The following is a 20,942-nucleotide window of genomic DNA, read 5'->3' as shown; positions in this document are numbered from 1 at the left end:
ATTAATAATAGGTTATACGGAGAATATTTAATACCAGAGGATTGCAATATATAACTTATTACAAGAGCAATAGAGTTCATATAACTATAATAAAAAAATAGATTTAAATAAAAAAATACTGAGAAGAAAATAGAGAATGATATAAAATATATACTTATATTGAATTTTAACACGTGATTTATATTTGGCATTTTTAATAAAGTACAATTTAAAATCATAAAAGAAAAGCGTTCTGGTTCTACGTAACCACGATTCGAGTGAAGGTGTTCTCGTATTTTAGTTGAATATAATTGCTTTTTATATATTTATTATTATTATTATTATTAGATTTTTAGAAATTAATAGAAGATCAAAAATCCTATAATCAATTTCAATCTGGGTAATAGAGCATGAAATACATAATAAAAATCCTCGGTAATGCGACATGGAATAGATGGACGAAGCAAATTTAGGGAGATATAATAAAAAATAATAATTATAAAGAGCTTAATGAAAGTACCTTTGCTTAATATGAAGAACATTTTCCTAATATAATAAAAAAACATAACCGTCGTAGGTTAATATATGTATTAGTAGGGTTGATATAGTTTCATGTTCGCTGGCCCGTGTAATGGCTTCGAAAGGGCGTTTCTTCGCTACATGGCCGACCTTGCCTTTTCCAAAATCGCTATTGTGTTTACACAGCCTTGCAGCTAACTTATTGTCTAAATGCTACTGATTTTTACCTTGGTCAGTCATAAAACTGTGTGGTAATCTTTGTTCAGTGCCGTTACGAAACAAAAATTAAATATTATTATGTAAAATAAAAATAAAAGTCCCATATGTAAGTTAAAAGTCCCATATGTTTGTCATTCTGTTAATAGTTTTTAATAGTCATTGATACCAATTATACATTTTTGTTGGTAATAATAAATTGTATTTAAAAAAAGTTTTTATTATAAGCGTTTGAAACTAGACAGATTATTAAGATTACATCGAACTTTCTTTTAGTGATAAATTTCTCTAAGCGTAATTTAAAATTGTACTTATAGAATAACCGGGATGCGGATGTAAAGTCAGGATACTTTCTTGGATAGAATGACTAATGACACAATAATAATAGACATTTCTTCAAGTGAACGCCCTAGCGATTCGCGACACGCGTCAGGTGGAGCTCACAGCAATCTAGTCGTAAAAACCATAACATTCTATGGCAGTTTAACATGCCAGAGTTTAAGTTACCACTCATATCACACAGGGCAACCTGTAAATTTAAAAATCATAGTTACGTGTGATTTATGAGACAGACAAAAAAAACTTGAAATCAGCACCAAGTAAACTTTTTTACAACACTTTCTATAGCAAAAAGGTTTGAAATAAATAAGAAAAGTGGGATATCTGTAATATTATATTGAAACCTTGATTCAATTCAGATAGATAGGTACATATGTCACTATTTTGGTATAAAATTAGCAATTTTTTTTTTACATAACAGTTATAACATTTTTTTAAACACGCACTTATTTAAATAATCCACTGGCGTGAGAAAAACGGCGCATCCATTCATATAGCACAATTGACACCGCAAACTGACCTACAATGCGATCATTTTTACCAGCTTAATTATGCATACCTAACTTGATAAGGGCTGGTATTAAAAAGTACTCACTTATATACTTATTGTAAGATGTAAAATAAATGCCTTTTATTTGAAAGCCTACATATTTCCATACAACGGATAGATCAAGCAATTAAGGTGCCATTAGGTTCCAAGTTCATCTCACGTACAATGAAAGTGTGTCTAATTTACGGCAATTATCCAAAACACATTAGTTGCCGCATGCGTGATTTTAGATTATTCATATTTCGGCTACAAACGGTTACCGACTAGCGGTACACTTACATTTCGGTATATTCGCTCGTTGTCGTATGTGCGGCAACCGTGAGAAGTGTTGACATTCACAATTCAGTGGTTCAGTGCTTTAATGCAAAACTTTTCAGTAATAACACTGGCTCCCATCTGGAATTTACATTCTGATCTTACAGGATTCGATGGACAAAAAAATGCTATGACTTATTCCAACGTTCGTAAATTGTCATTGACGATGGTTCTGAAATATTCCCTGATCAGTACTACAGCTCCAGTCATATACAATCTCTTTATTATAAAATAACTAAGACTGCTAGTTATAACGAAATCCATCACTATTCATCAACGTTTTCATGATGAAGACATCGAATATATAAATCAAAACCAGATAAAAAAAATATATACACATTTTTCACAACAATTATATGATAAAATAAAATAGGGCTCAATATTAGGTATGTAATCTTACGTATTATTTAAATTTTTAGCCACTAATATATATATTCTGCATTAGGACCTTTTTGGACAGTTTACATAGTAATTTTAAAAGAATTATTGTCACATTTTTGGCAGTCAAATCTTCGGGTGTTGTTGTGTGATGTCCTTGTATGTTTTATTTTATGTTTATAAATAAATTTCCATGCGATGAAAACTAAACTTATAACTGCATATTAAAAACAAAGATAAAAGATTGATTAACAATAAAATAAAGTAAGTGCTACAAATATAATTTTGATTGTTACCACTCAAACATAGTTGAGCTAAACATAAGCTTGAAATAAAAAAAATATTCGATACTTTTGATAATCTTATCATTATTTTATAATAGGTCATAAATAAAACAAAAAAATTCAAAAAAAAAATCTTCAATTAATTTAATTTTGTTTGAAATAAGAGATAGTTGTAATAAATTAAGTTTGATTGGAAAAAAATCGATTTATACAGTTCTTATTTAAGTGACAGCGCAATGGAAACCAGTGCAATGGATAAATTTCCCGAAGGAGAGTCTTGGAGACGACGTTGTGGATGTTTACGTACTAGTGACAAGCTGAAACATATCCTCAACTGTTTTCCGAGCCCACCTCCACCCACACCAGACAATAAAAATAATATCAATCATAATAATAATAATGTAAATACAAGTGTCATATTCAATATTCAATACAACAATTACTTTCGCATAGATAAGCTTTCTCAAAAATAAAAAGATGTTTACAATTATTACTTAATTTCGCTCTTAATCTTATATTTTTAAATAGTTATGTAGAGCACTTTGACTGAATACAAGAGCAAATAAGAAATATAAATGTATTTTAGCTTGGAACCACCTGCATATCTGCATATTGTACGAACGTACATCAAACGAGAATGGGCATGCCAAATTCTTGCATGGACTCCCTACATGATTATGATGTTTCTGATGAAAAGGCTCTGAAAAAGGTAAAAATATTATCAAAAACACAAAAATAATGTAACATTTAACATTGAAGGTCGACGAACAATATAATTATTTACAAAAAATATATATGTATATTACCTTTTAATCTATTTGTTTTACGTAAGATTTTATCTCTCTAGGTTAAGTCGTGGCCGCTTGATTTCCGTAAGCGCTACGGATATACCACATACCAACAACTTCTTTTAAATAAGTGTAATCTTAATCGTAATCGAATCGAATAAACAATTTTATTAAGACTGTAAACATTACGATTTTTTTTTATACCGTTCTGTTGCTGTTATGTGATAGTTTCTACGATTTTCTACGAGGCTTTTGATAGGAGCTCTTGATATGTCTAAATAAAATTATTCAGATTATGTTATAGTTCTTATATAATTGTTTTTGATTTCTTCTTTAGTCAGACGTTATAATTGACTTGACTTGCTATCTATAGCACTGGCTGCACTGGCTCCAGCCAGTATGAAGCTGTAACGTAATACATACAATCAAAGTGCCGTCTCATGACTCAAGATTCATCTATTTCAGAATAATTTGGAATTATTATCTTATGATTTATTTTTAATGCTTTGATACGAGTTCCATTAACCTAAAGATTATCATCCACAGTCGAGCGAGAAGTCATGGAGAGTGATTGGTGACGTAGTACAATTAATACAACTGTCGGTCACGGCCACGGCCCTGGCTCTCTACTATCTTATCTATTGCTACATGCAGCTCATTTATTACACTTTGCGAAGCGCCCTCTACTTTCATAATGCTGATGGGTAAGTGCCAAGTATTTGTTAGTTATCGACAAGTAGAAGCAGTAGTCACAGGAGCATTAGATACTATCAGTTGTAGTAAGTTGATGTTAGGCTTTTTGTAAGCAATTTTAAGTCTAAACGGAGACGCGTTAGAAGCTTCTTTAATATAACAGACAGTTCAACTTAGGTTTGTTGTTCGATATTTTCCTATAATTCAAAGGTTAATGATTAATTTCATATCTTGCCGTTATATATTAAAATTTCACTTTTTTAAACAGTTTTCTTCTGCTTTATTTCTTTCTATAATTTATTCATAAATTCTTCTTTAACTACGTGTATTAAGAGAAGTGTGTTGTTATCAAAATTAAATCTTATCCAATTGAGCCACGAATATAGTGTCCAGTGTTAGAGTCCTCGCCTGGTATAGGTCACAAAACGAAGTTTAAGAAAAAGAACTATCGCTCTTTGTATGTCGTTAAGCAGTTAATATCTATTCAGTCTTCAAAATGTGTTAGAAAACCTAGGCGTGCTTAATATTATTTGTTACAAATCCAGTTCAGGATAGAGAATACATTAAAATAAATAAAAGAAATATAGGAAGCAGCGAGAGAGTATTTATATTTATAGTTCAAATTAATAACAAAGATTATTTTGTTTTTTTTCAGGGCCATGAAAATAACAATAGCTGTAGTGACGATTACGTCATTAGTGGTCGCTTGCAATTTCTTGATTAAAATAGAGCGCATTTTAGGATTTTTTTACTAAATATTGGTTAATAATTGTATAAAATACAACATGAAGTAAATTGTGATGTTTCAGATGTTTTTCTATAATGGATTATGATTGTTATATTGCTTTGTATTTTTATTAGCTGTTAATTTTTTTAAAATCTTTTCGAATTGTAAATGACTTGGAGCTAATAAAGTTTACTATTTGTAATGATAACATTATAATTATTTTTCTATCGGAAGCTGTTTGTGTGATGCATGACTGACTGGACTTCCACCTGGACTGTACTTTTTAAAGTTGACTTAACATTTAAAGTTAAAGTTAAAGTAAAATAAAAATAAGGCCGTCCTCAAACAATTAAAAACTTTTTTTTTTTGTTATTGATAAATAATTGTTTATTTTTTTTATAAAACCTCGTTTTTTTCTCTTGATGAGGATCAGTATTTTATTTTGCTAAAATTTTATTTGTGTCAATAAAGTATGTATATAAAACGAAAAGATTTTTTTTGTGATACCTCTTTGAAAATATGACCTACATTGTGCCCATTTTTTAACATTATTAACTAGATTTCTTGGCTTACTTACGTATTTTGAATAAATTTATAGAAGCACAGTAATAATCGAGAGTATATTCGATGCAAAAGAAAATATACTATTCCCACTAATATTAATCAACTGTTAAGCATCTTCAACATCTTTAGAAAGTTATTAACTTCATTGAAAGAGAAGAGATTATACTATTTTCGACCGTTCATTATTGTAAAATTTTTGGGGCCTAAATCTATGTCTTGCTGTGTCACCGGCCTTATCTTAAAAGGCTACCGATTGGAATCATTTCACAGACGAAGTATTACGGAGGCTGCGATCGACCCCACTTCTAATCGAAACGCCGGCGCGGGCGCATGTTGCACAGTACGAGTTAGTGTTACATATTCTTATGCTACACGCATGTGTTGTGTGATTAATGACAGAGGTTAATAGTGTACGCTAAGTGCGCTGTGAAAAATGCTGAATTTGAGGTAAGTGGAGTATATATAAATGGTGTATTTAAAGGCATGTCGATTTGTTCTATTACAGAGGCGCTGAAACATACAAAGAATTACATTCGCAAGATTCGTGTGGATATTTTAAGGATTTTATTCGTTTATATTGTCTCTTATAATTTTATTAAGACTAAGTTTATTTTCTATGTTTTGTCACAATTTGTTACTTTGACATATCTTAACATTTTCAATATTTTCCACTCATACAAACAACCGGAGAGCAAATAATCTACATCTTAATTCTAAAGCACTTTGAAATAGCTTAAGAGCGGGAAGAAAATTGCTGTGAAAATCAACGTTGAGAGCATTCCGAGAGATGAAATAATATAACCATCAACGTTTTTATTACATGTTAAGTTAATATAAATTCTTATTTAATACATCAAATAGAATATTATGAAATAATAAACCTCCGCCAATCAAAGATAAGGTAGTAAAAGATTGCTAGATAAACTGATACATAAGTAATTATTAATTACAATTTAACTTAATTTTTACAACAAATATATTCGTGAATGAAAATTAAATACAAATGATAATTTCCCTCAACTTATTTGAATGCCTTTGTTTGTTATCTTAGAATTATATGTTTTTTTTTTTCTATAACAAGACCTAACTGTTTAATTTAAGTAAGATAAGTATTAACATTTTTTTTTTCTATGAATTAACAATCCGTCTATATTATACGAAAGTATATATATTGCATAGTAAAATATTTTTTTCAGTGGGAATTTAAATGGCATAAAGTTGGCGTACAAAATCATGTTTGTACTAGTTCTGTGACCCCGCTACGCTTGATCGATGTAAACGCTGTTTGTGATTAGTTACGAAAAACTAAATAAAAATCTTTTTGATAATGATTCTCGCCGCGGCGTCGTATTAATACTAAAACATCATAGATATAATGTACGTTACCACGTACGTACGTTACGTTTGAAAACCAGTTAGTGTTAAAATATATATTGAATATATAATAATGTACGTTGAAAAATAATTTTAGTAGACATAATTTCATTTCTTCTTAAAAAATAACCAAAAATCCCTATTGAATATTTTTTATGTTTAAAATATTTGTCGTCAATGGTCCTACATTTTCTTCTATCAAAACTTCTTTGCATTATATCTTGTTATTATGTATTTTCACAGCTCTTACATATATCCACAATTACATAAGAACATTAGTTAATCGTAACGTGATCCTTATATCGTATTTCACGCAAGAATATTTCAATAAAATATTCCCTAATTACTAGATGCGACCTGAGCATTATTTGTTTTATTGTTCCTAAGGAACAAATGTTACATTTATAAATGAATATGTTTTATATATAAATAATCCATTGTTTATAATCTATTTCGTACGTTTCATAAAATCATAATAATCATATTTCACATTGATGTCAAACAATGGCATCTAATACGTCATCGCACGTCCTATAATCTTTGACCAACTCGCAATGTAACGTTGGCTCTAAGGTTTTTTGTATTCTTTTGCAAAATAATTACTAAAAAAATAACAATAAGCTAGATGTTTTCTACGAAAAGACAGTCCAAAGCCATAACATTCCACATTTAGTTAGGTCTCACATAATAACAAGACTAATTTAAAGTTTTTTCCCAATGGTGGGCCAAACTTAGCCAGATAGACTGTACTTGGATCCCATTTAATTTCACGTAAACAAGAAAACCTGTAACTTCAAGTAAAAAACGATCAATCAATGAAGTCTATTGTAGAAAATTAAAGTATATTTTATTTTAATTTCTATTACTATAATTGAATAATAATTACGCAAAATGGCATTTTTTCATTGGGCTTTGAATTTGTTTAATGTTTTGCAAAGTCAATATTTTTCATATACTTATTTACAAACACCAAATTTATGTCTTATATTCATAATGTCAAAGTTGTTATCAATATATGTATATATATATTTGAAGTGTTTAAATTTGTATATACTCGTTTGTTGACTCCAGTAATAAATAATTGTTACATGAGGTTCTTATAGTGTGAGTTGTCATTGTGGTGTCTCTGTGAGCCGAGGCGTGTACTAACGGAGTTCCGCGCCTCACCGATGGTTTTGAGATGAATATAAATTTTAACATTTATCGAGATCTGTAAGAAATCAGAAGTCCGTTAATTGATGTTTCATTTTAAAATAAGTCAAAATGTAAATGAAACTAGTATTATTCGGATTTACTACGCGGATTTTATTATTTAAAAACTACATAATCCCGACGTTTCGGTTACTTTGCAGCAACCGTGATCACGGGCAGGCGAGGTGTGATCCGAATAACACTAGTTTCATTTAAATGAATACTCGCGAAAATCTTAGATCTCATTAAGTCAAAATGTGTTTAATAAAAAATTTGATATAATTTAGTATTTTTATTATAATATATATATATAAGTTATTATATCAATTATTGGCCTTAACAGTTGCAAGAGGAAACGGTAATGAGGCCGGAGATGTTGTAGGAAGTGGCGCGAGGTCTGCCAAATTTATTTAATGTACACTATTTATATATTATTATTATACCTGTAATATTATCTAATCTGTTCAATCTATCTCTTGTCCTTATGTTTTTGGCGCGAAAATTCATTGGTAGCGAAGAAATCCAAACGCGTTATTCAAAATATCAAATGTTTTAAAATAAGTGTAGAGACACTACTGGCCATTTAAAATCATAAATATTGTCGTGTTGGTAATATTTTTTTTTAATTAGAAACCCGTTGTAATAATATTTTGCCATATCATATATAGATTTTTATTTAAATTTTTAATACCTTCTATGATACAAAGTATATTGCTTAATATTCATTTTATATTACATGTTTCAAATATTAACAGTAATACAAAAATGAATATAATATTTCGTAGGAGGCTCCAATTGAAAGTTTGAAATACCATTTCTTGAACAAAGACATCTCCTATGTTTAATTAATGTTTTTCCCAAAAATATTCAAGCTAAAATTCTTAACAATTACACACCATTTAAGTAAATTACCACAAAAAATGCCAACTTTTCTTTAATTTCTATACTCGTTTAGCTCAAACTAAGCCTCTGCAACGATAAAACATTAATACAAAGCCTGTTTAGAGATCACGTAATACAACAAAAGACAACCTAGCACGCCCGCGACAGCGTTTAACAAAAACCGTTAGGAGCTTTTAGCGATACAAGGTCGCTTTAGAGGAAATGCGATTTTAAATACAAATGCCGTATTTTCATTTTCCATTATATACAGTAGTTTGAATGAATACTACTTTCTTTATTTAACAATTATGTATTATGTATAAAAAGTAATTATATCTTTACAGAATAAGAATGACATTGTTGTGAAGTATATTTTGATAAATTTATGAGATGGAAGGATCACATTGAATATCAATGTACACACAATTAAATACAAAAACTTAACAAATTATATACTAAAACCTTCCTCGAGAATCTCGCTATCGAGTGGTGATAACTGTTTGATAATCGGTGCAGTAGTTTCTCCGTTTATCGCGAACAGACAGACAGACAGACGAGGCGACGGACTTTGTTTTATAATATGCATTGAAGTGACAAGTTTTTAAAAATCATATTAATAAATTTATGAAATGAAGTCAAGAAAAATAAATAATCTTACTTAAATATTCTACCAAATTTTATTTAAAGATTTTCTTCAAGTTCAGAATAAGTTAGATATATTCCAAATAATATAAAATATACTGGTGCTATTCCTGACGTTTTTAGCTAAGATGTTCTTTTGCAATCCACTGCTTTGTATTTACTTGATATAGGACCTCTTTTCTTTATATATAGATATATATAGCAAATATGTTTCTTGACTAGTTTTAAAACTTAAAAACCCATTTCAAGTAACTTAGAATCACACTTCATTTATAATTGGTTACCGTCTACGTACTTTAAAATTCAAAGTTAGTGTTAAGTTTCTCTAATATCATAGAAACTTGTTACACACATATATATATACATACAATCTTTAGTTTAAAGCAATTTCACTTAAACAGATATAACATTTTAAAACATTACATCTCAAGCTACATTTAGTTACACTTGTTTAGATCACTTAAGTCATATATTTTGAGTTCTTTTATATCCTTAAACGTAAATTTTTATGTGCTTTAAAAATCACCAAATAGATTTAAATCTTAATAATAATTTTAGTTATTGTCTCGCATAGATAACTATGCGTCGTGAATACACGAGCTGTGATTGGTTTCAGTCATTCAGTTTAAGCGGTTAAAATATTAATAAAAGAACGTACAATTATACATCATATATATATATATACATATATATACCACAGGTAAAATAAAATCAGGATATCACAATGTGATCGAATAAATCGCAAACATACTTATTAGATGTAAGAACAATTTTCTACAAATCCATTGTAATAACCAGATCAGATTTACCTATTATTATGCATTAGTGATTTTCGATTCAAAATTGAATTTCGTTGTTCACAGCGGCTACTGAACCAAAACAATTCCATAGATCACAGTACAGTGTAATGACGTCGATATTGCCTCTCGTGGCTCTGTCATTACCTAGCCGTGTCTTTTGACCTGTACTTATTTATAACGAAGTCATTACTTAGTCGTGGCACGAGCTTTGAGATGGTATCCCTATAGATATTTTATTTGTCTCGATTTCCGCCAATGTTTTCGTAGACAGGGTTTTACTATTTATTATCTGTGTTAAAATTAGTTTTGGTAGCTGTTTAATGTATTGAATAATACGACACTGGCAGAATATACTGTGCACGTCTCTGCACGGATGGAGGCCATATTTAAAACAACCAACCAATGTATTGAACATCTTGAAACGTGTGTTTGCATCCGATAATATTTTTTTCATGCATTTGTTTCAGATCAATCATTGTCCTTGGACTTCTTTGTGTGCACGTAAGTCATTGGCATATGTTACCTGTCTATGTATCTATTTCAAATTACATTAAAATGTCATAATTGCTTGTATCTTTACCTTGAATCAGTCTTTACAGAACATATAACTCCTTTACAAAGCTATAATAATTATCTTTAGTTATTAATAATGAAAACGTCAATCTTATTCACCAGCCAGCCTATTCGGTGCTGCCACATCCTCGGCTAGACTCAGCTGAGTCTACAGAACAGTCGACTGAGTCTGCTTTACCTGGAGACCTACACGAAGGTTCGGGAGAAGACCCCACTGGACCCCCCACGAATAAGGTAATCCGCTGTTTGGTTTTTCTAACCTTGGTTCTTTATTTCGTAATTTTTATTTCTTTTTTTAAAATTATCATCATTAATTATAAACTCTTTCATACTTAAATCTTCCTTTTTTTAAATAGGTATTTTATTTTATGATTTGTTAACATGAGGTTATCTCTTAAATTATTTTTATATGATTGTGAAATGTCATTTATTTTATATTTTTTGCAGAATGAGACCAGAGAAGCCCTTAAATCAGATGGCAGTGAGCAAGACCCAGTAAGTTTTATTACACACTTAACTGTTGAAAAGTCATATATCTGTTTTAGAATATGTAGACAGTACGCAGCAAAATAGGTGATACATCATAGGTAATGCTATATATGACATTTTACGAAACATTTTGCCCGTCTTTTATACAATATCCGAATAAAACTTTGAACGGATGCGAGCAATGTTAGAACAATGAGCCTTAAAAAATAATAATAGGGCTTGGATAGCTTACTACCAAGGCTAAGCTGTTCAATGTCATATTAAGTAAAACTTAGCTTTGCAAGTAAATCGTATTTAATTTGTTTCTAAAGAATTTTCAGTAGCCCATGAAAATGATTTTTAAAGGGTTAAAGGAAAGGTTAATAATTCTGATAACAGCTAAAACAGCGTGCCTTAGATCGTAAAGAAATATGGATGATTGTCACAAACTTAAAAGCACACTTAAAGTATGTAATATACTTTTTAAAAATAGCATCATATGAAAATCAATTTATTGAGAAGCAAAATGAGGTAATAAGGTCTAAGTCGATGAAGCACTCTCACTTAATATGACTTATAGCTTAGAAACAATTGAATCTCATAAAACTTAAAATGCACTTAAATTTTATCACACACGAAGTGACAATAGAAAGTAAGGAGAAAGTTTAAGTGTTTTTATATAAATTTCAATAATTTAAATAGCATTCGAGTTAAGATAAAAATAATGATTTATTTTTAATTTTATCGACGCTGAGCTTAAACGATATTTTCGATGTTTTTTTTTTTTTGCGATAAATATGTCAGGATCCGCGGTTTGCTCTAGAATGTAACGCGGTCACTCGAATCAACTGAGCAAATTGCTTCTTCTATGTTAAACGCGCCGTTGATAAGATAATAAATAATAAAACATGCCATTTCAATGGCCCGACAAATAACTGTAATAAAATTGTGGTTTAGTCTTTATTATAGAATTTGTATATTAAAATGTTATTATCAGAAGTCGCTTAGAAAACCGCAAACGTTATTACTAATAACAGAATAGGAATAATTTTATAAAAAAAATTGCATTTATGTCATACTTTATTTTGAAGCTACTTGAATATTTAATAGATATATCATAAAACCAAGATTTTATCAGACATATTACCTCGTATATATAATGTTAACAAAGCATATTCCGACATCGTATTAGTCCACAATAGAATAAAAATCAACAATGTTTATGGAATATTTCATGCGTGAGGAGTTAGAGACCAGTGTGATGAGGTCTCGGTTACCCAACTCCTTTATACGAGAGGCCAGCTGTTGCAATAAGTACGATTGCGAAGGGCCATACCGATTTGATAACCGAGTTATGTACTGTTTACATATTACTTTCATTATTAGACGTCTTCATTACCTGTCAATTGATATGAGCTTCTCACAGTTCTGTTATGATGATCTGTCGAGAAATTGAAAATTATCGTCCATCGGCTTGATTATGGCTCGTTTTCCTTTAGAATACGTCGTGTGAAGTGCGTACAGCGATAGTACCTGTGATAGACTGATAGCCATCTGACCCGTCAGCTTGATGTGTCAGTTACTTGGCTCACATTGCACGCTGCGCTGAACTTGCGTCGCCCTACATTGTTTTTCTTCCCATGAAATTGTAATTAAGGCGAATTGATTTAAAGTACACAGAGGCTTTGACGTCTCGGAATTAAAATTTTGATAGACTACCGATTGCAGCATTCGAGACAATAAAAATAAATATATTAGCTGCTGTCTTTTCTAACATTGAGATTTAATTTGAAGTTCTTTTATATAGTGAAGTGATTTTACGCCCGATCGTCATAATAGTATTTCGTTTTAAGTATAATTCGTTACAGCGATGCATTAGTGCTGTTGATATCTCACTGGCCCGATTGTCGTAATGCGTATGGAAGCGGCGTTGGGTATCTGACATACTTTATAACAATCTTTTTGTGCAAACTTTCGAGGGGTCGTGACTGTGAAATGGTGCATTACCACCGATAATTCGACTCGTTCTATTCATTTTAAGCTAATGGATGAAGCGATGTTTGTAGTAAAATTTTATTCACTTATCATATTCGGCTAACGGCGATGATAGTGTTCTGGGTCAATGTAATGTTGCCAATTTATTAAATGACTCGAAGGAAGCTCGTCTGCTGTACACATACTATTATCGGAGGCATGTTTGTGGTGGCGGAAGCTCGTAGTTAGGCTGCAAGCTTTATCTCAGGGTTATCTTTTGTTTCGTTGTTATACTCGTCAGAATTCTTAATTTAGATAACATACTTGAGAGGCCCTCAAACGAGAGGATACTTGACTGTTTTAAAAAGAAATAATTTGAGCGTTTACAAACTCTAAGTTATTTATAATGAAATATTTTTAACGTGACTTCGTTCGATTAAATTAATGATTTAGATGTTAATATAAATATGATTAATTATAATTAGTTTCCCAAGACGGTGATATCAGATCGTGAACTGATTTAGGATAATAAGAGCAGTCATCTATCATTTACGTAGTACCAATAACCAATATGTTGACAAAATGATATAGAATATAGCTTTTCTATTTAATATAGAACGGGTTTGTATCTAATAGTGCCTGCTCGATGTAGGTAAGAATAGCGGACATATTTGTGCTTAATGACCTAACATATAACGTTGACCGTTATTATGATAAACAAATAATAAATATAGGGTCTCTTAATATCACCATTGTTAACTTGTACTTCACTAGATTTGCATACTCATGTTCGAGCTGTTAAACCTTAGAATGTACTGTATAAGAATTACGTTGTCAAAAGAAAAAAATGTTGCAAAAATTAATAATGAAATTGTGAAACTACGATAATCTAATCTTTCCATATATGTATTATTGTTTATATTATATGATAGATGCATTATTATCTTAATTATCTGTTTTATGAGATCATGAATTAAGAAGTCGTTTTTATGAAAGTCTATTGAATAAGTATTTAAACATAGTAGTCGAATTTTGAGTTTACTCTTATATGGAGTTAGAAAGAAGTTATGTTTTATGACAAATCCTAATATATTGTTAATTTTTATTTTATTTTCTATTCATCCAGGTAGTGTTTCTATCTGATAAGAACAGTTACATCCCAGTTAGCATCAAGCCAAGATCACCAGTCGACTCTAGTTGGAGGGAGCCACCAGCTTGGGAAAGGGAGTACAGAAGACATCGCACTAACGGCAGCAGAGTACAATGTGAGATTTAGAAAAGAATATTACGTATTAAATGAATAACTTAATATATATTCTAAAAATATTGATGTTTAGAAATAAATCCGAAGCGTAAGCTAAGTTACAATAAAGATACAGCAAAATCCTCTAACGTTCTTACAAATATAGCCATTTACAAGTATTATAAGTTGGTAAATTTTAATGAGCTTCTAACCAAAAAAATTGTATTATTAATGTTAACCAGACTATGGTTACTCCGAAGTAATATAAATGGTTACATACTAGGTAAATGGCCATAACGTTTTACGTTGCGCATATTATTATTGTGACTAATTTGTAAACATCGGATTTCCCGAACGTAAACGAGCAGAAGTTTTGTAAAACCGGACAAATTCTGATGTTATCGAGCAACGTTCACATTACACAATCTTTTGTTTTATTATTAATGGCCATTTTTGTTTTATAGACATCGAAGCAGAATGCCAAGACGACTTCATGAAAATCAGAGTGGGTTTCAACGGGTCGTTCAGCGGTCTCGTTTATTCAGCTGGTAGTATATTTTATTTTATAATAAAATTACAATATATATAATAATTTTGTTACTAACAAATACTATACACATTGATTCTCGTGTTATTTTAATATATTTCTATTTGAATGAAATAATCGTGATTATAATACACGAACAATTCTAAAATATCAGAAGAGGATTTATTTCGCGTAAATGTTTTGTTTTCGTTGTGTTTTTCCACAGGCTCTGTCTTTACCCGACACGATAATAAATGCCTCGAGCGAAAGCATGTATAATTTTATAATTTTCTTAATGACAATAACTAACTGTTAAAAGATTATTCAGTTAGACATTGTTGGCAAAGATAAAATAATAAAGAAATATTCTTTTATAATGTTTGGTCTTTTATAAGGAGTGTACTGTTTTTATTATTAATATAATTTACACGGAGTTAGCAGTGACTATGTTTGTGAATCTTTAAAATAATATAACATTTTTAATTGTATAAAAATTTCATTTCTTACTTTTGCACCAAAATACATAATCTCGAACCGCACTCAAATCGGTTTATCCGATTACGATATCGCCGCACACGAACAGATAAATGTATGAATAAATTCTTTTGCGGTTTCTATTTCGTTAAAGAACTGTCCCAACGAAAGTTAGTCTCATATCCCTTAAATTAGGTACGTTATACAAAACAAACGTAAAGATGTCTGACGCAAAGAAATTTAAAAGAAATAAATATTTTAATACACTTATAAATAATTTACACGAAATATATTTACTCTAAAAATTCATAAATATTCATAATTATCTTCTGTAATGTATATACATTTTGCAAATTATCTCCACAGTATTGAAATTATACAGCCGTTAGATTCAGTTGTATAAATGTAGGTACTAGTGTCCATTGTACTAATATGCGTTAACAAACCAATTAAAAGACTAGGTTTATAGCCGCGTTCATTGCTACAAAGAAATTCTTAACCTTGTTACCTATAAACCATCGCAGAATATTTTATTTCCAATAAGAAACTCCATTGAGAAATTTTACAAAAAATAAATTGTATCGAATAAAATTTTGATAAAATTTAACCACTATTATATTAATATAATATATAAAAAATATAAATTAATGAATAATTTCAGTTAAATTTTTATATTATTATTTAATTATTGTGTACTTCCAGAAACTTTCTATGAAAAAAGTTATTCTTCATATATTTTTCGCCGTAGGCGGTTACAGAGCGTTATATAATAATATAATATTTTCCATTTCTTAAGGCTACTCCTACGATCCTGACTGTATGTACATAAACGGTTCTGGTCGTGACTATTACGAGTTCTACATACAACTGAACCGATGCGGAACCCTGGGAAGAAACGGGCAACACGAGGACACCAGGAAACATCCAGCTGTTAGTATTAAGAAACATTTATATTGTGCCTTCGTGAGATCAAAGACTTTCGCGAGTATTCATTTGAATTAAACTAATATTTTCGGATGTACCAGCGGTTTTATTATTTAAAACTACGTACTCCCGACGTTTCGGTTACCTTGAAGCAACCGTGATCATGGGCAGACGAGATAAAGAAATTAGTGTTCTGTTTGTGTTTGTAGCTCTTGTAAGCACTGTCTTAAACTATTAATGTTACGTTACCATATAAAGAGTTTGAGTTATTTAGTTATAAAACTATATAAATTACACCATTATTTAGTACGCATTTTTTTACTCATAATAATATGTTAATTCCCGAATAGAATCAAAATTATTGTGATTATGAAAATTACTTTTATTATATGGGAGAATTTTTCACAGAAGAATCTGATGTGGAACACCATAACAGTTCAGTATAACCCACTGATTGAAGAAGAGTTGGACGAACACTTCAAGGTCACCTGCGAATACGGATACGATTTTTGGAAAACTGTCACCTTCCCCTTCCTGGACGTTGAGTAAGTTCTAATTAATATCATATATTGTAATAAAGACAAAGTAATGCCTCACTTTAAGTAAGCACTTAATTTCATTATTAATATTTTTTTTCATATACTTTAAATATTCAACCATAACTTAAATTATTTGCAAATTTTTGACTGAATTTTGACTGACCCATCTACAGAAATGTTATAAAAATTTGCGTTCTCGGGTTTTCTCTATTTTTATAACCTAAACCTAACTAAACAAAAGAATTTTGCTAGAATTTGTTAGAAGTTACTAACTAAATTGTAGCTGATTTGTAAAGCTCTATAATGATGGACTTTGGTACATAAAAAAAGGAATTGAGAACTTTAAAAATGTTAAAAAAAATTTAAATAGGCTTTAATGGAATCTCCATATTGACTTTCTTTCTTTCTTTATCCAAGGATAAGAAAAAATTACCTTCAAGCCGCTTGTTTTCTATCGAATAGAGAGTTTAATTGAGACAAAGCTAAAATATCTTAGGTTACATCAATTAATTATAATTTTAAATTGTCATAAAGAAATTATATAATATGTTTGTACTTCGTGTTTACGAATTATTCATAGCAATCACACACAGCAATTAATACAAAATTTATGGTTGCAATTTCCACAACGACAATACATTATGCTATAACATAAATAACGAAATGACATTTATTTAACTGAAGGCATTTAAGTTAAGAATTATAAAGACGTTATCTCAGGCAAGTCTTTAATAGTAAGAAACCTATAAAATTGGTCTTCGGTAATGTATTGTAGGTATGCATACTGAGTTTATACAAAAATGTGAGACACGTGCTTGATTCGAAGCTTCTGGTAGTCAATTTCATAATATTTTTCAGAGTGGCGACAGGCAATCCGGTGGTCTTCACTCTGCAGCCTCCAGAGTGTTATATGGAGATAAGATCTGGTTATGGGGCGACCGGAGCAAGGGTCACGGGACCAGTGAGGGTTGGAGATCCTCTGACTTTGCTCATTTACATGAGAAGCGCGTATGGTATGAATTCTGTTCATAGTTGAAGGTTCTAATCCACAGCCGTTTGAGTAATATCCCGTTCTAGCTAACTGTAATACAATATTTTTCGTAACTGTAGCATTTATGAGCTCATATTACGTTATGGCAATAAATTTTAAACGATTACGTTTAACATTTACGTACAATGCGACACCGTAACAAACAAGGGCAGGAATGAAAATTAAACCGCTTCTCGCGTGCCGTCCGGCTATTTTAAATCACAAAAAAAAAAATAATCAAAAGTTCATCGATCTTTGCTTTTGAACGAATTTTCATAGCTGTAACAGCTTCTACGAAAGTGTGTCAATGTTTTTAAGTAAATTTTAAGGTTTATATAACTTGTTTCAGATGGTTTTGATATAGTCGTCAATGATTGTTTCGCACACAACGGGGCTGCGAAGAGAATCCAACTCATAGATGAATATGGGTAAATATAAATATGATGGTGATGGGGCACAGAGTATAAACACGCTAAAGCTTGTAAATTAGTTACTTCTTCAATAGTTCAACTGTGACAGAAACCATCGATAGACGCTGTAACCTACATTTTACGTTTTATTTTCTTTGTTAATTAATTAAAATTATTTGCCATTGTATTAAAATATATTAATAATAAAAGTGCGAGTCTTGTTTATCATCATAGTCAAATACACGCTTATATTATACGTGTCTAACAGTTCTGTGACTTAATATATTAACTGCATAAAGAGTATTAAGAAAGTTTATTCCTATTTAATACAGATCTTCCAATTTTTTTTTAAATATTACTTGATGAGAAGCAACCAGTTCATTACTTTCATACTGTATATTATATTTTTCCTGTAACTTTACAAATAATCTCCATGCGCCTTTAATAACTTTGGAGCAATATTGTCTAAAATAAAAAAATATATTTTCATTATTGAAACCAATTTTTGTCTTCGACTTCGTCCGCGTAAATTTCTGAACTGAGTCTAGAAGGAAATAATATATAGTATAACTTAATGAGATAAACGATTTGATGGTTATGGCGTTCTTCATTCCAGATGTCCCGTGGATGATAAACTGATATCTCGCTTCCGCGGCTCCTGGTCCGAGTCCGGTGTCTTCGAGACTCAGGTTTACGCGTACATGAAGACTTTTCGCTTCACCGGATCGCCAGCCTTATATATTGAATGCGATGTTAGGATGTGCCATGGGAGATGTCCGGTGAGTTTAGTGATATGTAATGGTTATATTCATTTTAACACGTACAATTAAATCATAAAAAAGTTTGTATATATTTCAAGCTGGAAAACTATGTATTTTGTCAGTTTTATAAAATTGACAGATACTTAAAAAGGCAGCTCAAAACTCTTTGTTATGTGAACGTCTCTGCACGGACGGATGCTATATTTAAAAACTCTTTGTTTTCTAGCGCCAATGTGACAGAACGAACGCAAAGTCGAAAAAATTTATATGTAAATGAAAATTATTATTTTATATCAACAAATGTCATATTTTATTATAATAACGTACTTTAATTCTCCAGTCACAACCCTGCCATTGGCGTAACATGAAGAGTGTAAAGAAACGTTCAGCTGAAGCGGAGACGGCGAGCGTAGCGCCGCGTCTATCAGAAAACATCTCTCTCTTTCAGTCGTTGAGAGTTCTACAGGAGGGGGAAGAGGACGAGGATATGGCACGAGCTGGTATGTTTAATGGTAACGGAAATTTATATATTGAATTTTTTGTGCTGTCGATTGTGGAAATTTGGTATGGACGCTATGTCTATGTATATATACATTAAGAATCACTCAATTTCACATCTCGTTCGCTCGTGATCACGGTCAGTGCAAAGTAACCGAAACGCGTAGTAATCCGAGAATATTAGTTGCATTTAGATGAATAAGTAAGTCTTAGATTTCATTATTTGATGAAAAGTCTTTAATCATCACACCGAAAGCGTATTCATAGAGAAGTGGAATCTTGGTATGAACATTATTTTAACATATCGGCGTTTCTGCACATTTAGCATTAACTATTTTTTTTTAATTTTAATATATCATAATTTACAGCAGCTGAAGGACAGACGTGTATGAAGACGTCAGCGCTCTCCGCTATGATAGTGTCTTGTAGTGTGCTCGTGGCAGCCCTGCTGGTAGCCCTCCTTGTTGCCGCTAGAGGATGGCGGCAAAGCGAAAAAAGGACGCCAATACACGCTTATGTACCACACAAGGGAAGAATAAAATAATTTTCTAGATTTAGGCTTTAGTTACATAATTTTGAGATTATTGCTGTACGAACGCAAATGTTTAATTTATGAATGGATGAATAGTATGGACCTTTGGCTTTTTATAGAAGGAAGTAGATAAAAGAAAACTAAGTACATATATTTTGAGTGTATCAATAAAGTAAAAGTTTTGAATATTTCTCACGCGGGTTTTAAATAGAGCAAATGAAAAGCTTTTACATTTTAAAGTAATACTCGTTAAGTAAAATTTTAGATTAAGTTTAGCAAATAAATAAAAAAAAAATTCCACCCATCGACTACCATAATTGTCGGTAAAAATATGGAATTGAAAGACAAAAAGTGAGGACGTGTATTTTTATGCAAAATACATCTCCTCCTGTTTGCCAAATTCTTGTGATAAAAATTAAGAGGGCTGAGACAATACGAACTGATTCACTCAACAATATCTATATAATATAGGAATATTACTTTCTATACCACAGAGGTTTTATGGAACCAATATTCGAATTTGGAATTTTTGAACGATTTTGAACTTTTATAAAAAAAAAAATATATCGAACAGTATTTTCAGCCCAGCTTAAATAAATTTTTAATTTAAGACAATTATTTATTGTATCGACTAAAGCACGTTTGTTTTTAAGGTTATTGTAAATATATTTTTAGTTAGATAATTTTGTATTCTCATTTCAAGGAAAAAATAAAATAAGTTTATATACAAATTGTCTTATTTAAAAAAA

At 30.6% G+C, this 20,942-nt stretch overlaps 2 protein-coding genes across 6 annotated transcripts; both read left to right on the top strand.

Annotated features, from left to right (window-relative positions):
• The first annotated feature begins 2,400 nt into the window (after window positions 1-2,400).
• LOC116770716 (uncharacterized) lies at window positions 2,401-4,996 on the top strand. Of its 2 annotated transcripts, none has more exons than XM_032662314.2 (5): window positions 2,401-2,560; window positions 2,795-2,981; window positions 3,167-3,289; window positions 3,915-4,072; window positions 4,717-4,996. In XM_032662314.2, exons 2-5 carry the CDS (start codon window positions 2,817-2,819, stop codon window positions 4,814-4,816), a joined length of 546 nt encoding a protein of 181 aa, XP_032518205.1. In that variant the 5' UTR covers window positions 2,401-2,560; window positions 2,795-2,816; the 3' UTR covers window positions 4,817-4,996. The 2 variants fall into 2 exon arrangements, with proteins under 2 accessions (XP_032518205.1, XP_032518204.1); XM_032662313.2 differs by having other exon boundaries at window positions 2,402-2,560; window positions 2,807-2,981.
• A 666-nt stretch (window positions 4,997-5,662) lies between these two features.
• LOC116770957 (uncharacterized) lies at window positions 5,663-20,903 on the top strand. Of its 4 annotated transcripts, none has more exons than XM_032662609.2 (13): window positions 5,663-5,799; window positions 10,709-10,742; window positions 10,917-11,048; window positions 11,262-11,309; window positions 14,383-14,521; window positions 14,964-15,047; window positions 16,296-16,429; window positions 16,835-16,968; window positions 17,821-17,975; window positions 18,342-18,420; window positions 19,019-19,181; window positions 19,504-19,675; window positions 20,030-20,903. In XM_032662609.2, the coding sequence occupies exons 1-13, from the start codon at window positions 5,786-5,788 to the stop codon at window positions 20,203-20,205; spliced, it is 1,464 nt and encodes a 487-aa protein (XP_032518500.2). In that variant the 5' UTR covers window positions 5,663-5,785; the 3' UTR covers window positions 20,206-20,903. The 4 variants fall into 4 exon arrangements, with proteins under 4 accessions (XP_032518500.2, XP_061376862.1, XP_032518498.2 ...); XM_061520878.1 differs by having other exon boundaries at window positions 16,832-16,968; window positions 19,504-19,663; window positions 20,033-20,901; XM_032662607.2 differs by having other exon boundaries at window positions 16,832-16,968; window positions 20,030-20,901.
• Window positions 20,904-20,942: the final 39 nt, after the last annotated feature.

The sequence above is a fragment of the Danaus plexippus genome, chromosome 7 (assembly GCF_018135715.1).
Source record: "Danaus plexippus chromosome 7, MEX_DaPlex, whole genome shotgun sequence".
In the NCBI taxonomy this organism is placed as follows: domain Eukaryota; kingdom Metazoa; phylum Arthropoda; class Insecta; order Lepidoptera; family Nymphalidae; genus Danaus; species Danaus plexippus.
Note: the sequence above shows the minus strand (reverse complement) of the source record. Positions and strands in the feature narration are given on the sequence as shown.

Coding starts and splice junctions, on each gene's coding strand:
- LOC116770716 (XM_032662314.2), top strand. CDS start 2,817: ATGGAAACCAGTGCAATGGATAAATTTCCCGAAGGAGAGTCTTGGAGA. Junction 2,982..3,166: donor TCAATCATAATAATAATAAT/GTAAATACAAGT, acceptor AATGTATTTTAG/CTTGGAACCACCTGCATATC. Junction 4,073..4,716: donor TACTTTCATAATGCTGATGG/GTAAGTGCCAAG, acceptor GTTTTTTTTCAG/GGCCATGAAAATAACAATAG.
- LOC116770957 (XM_032662607.2), top strand. Junction 10,743..10,916: donor TTGGACTTCTTTGTGTGCAC/GTAAGTCATTGG, acceptor CTTATTCACCAG/CCAGCCTATTCGGTGCTGCC. Junction 17,976..18,341: donor TTACATGAGAAGCGCGTATG/GTATGAATTCTG, acceptor AACTTGTTTCAG/ATGGTTTTGATATAGTCGTC.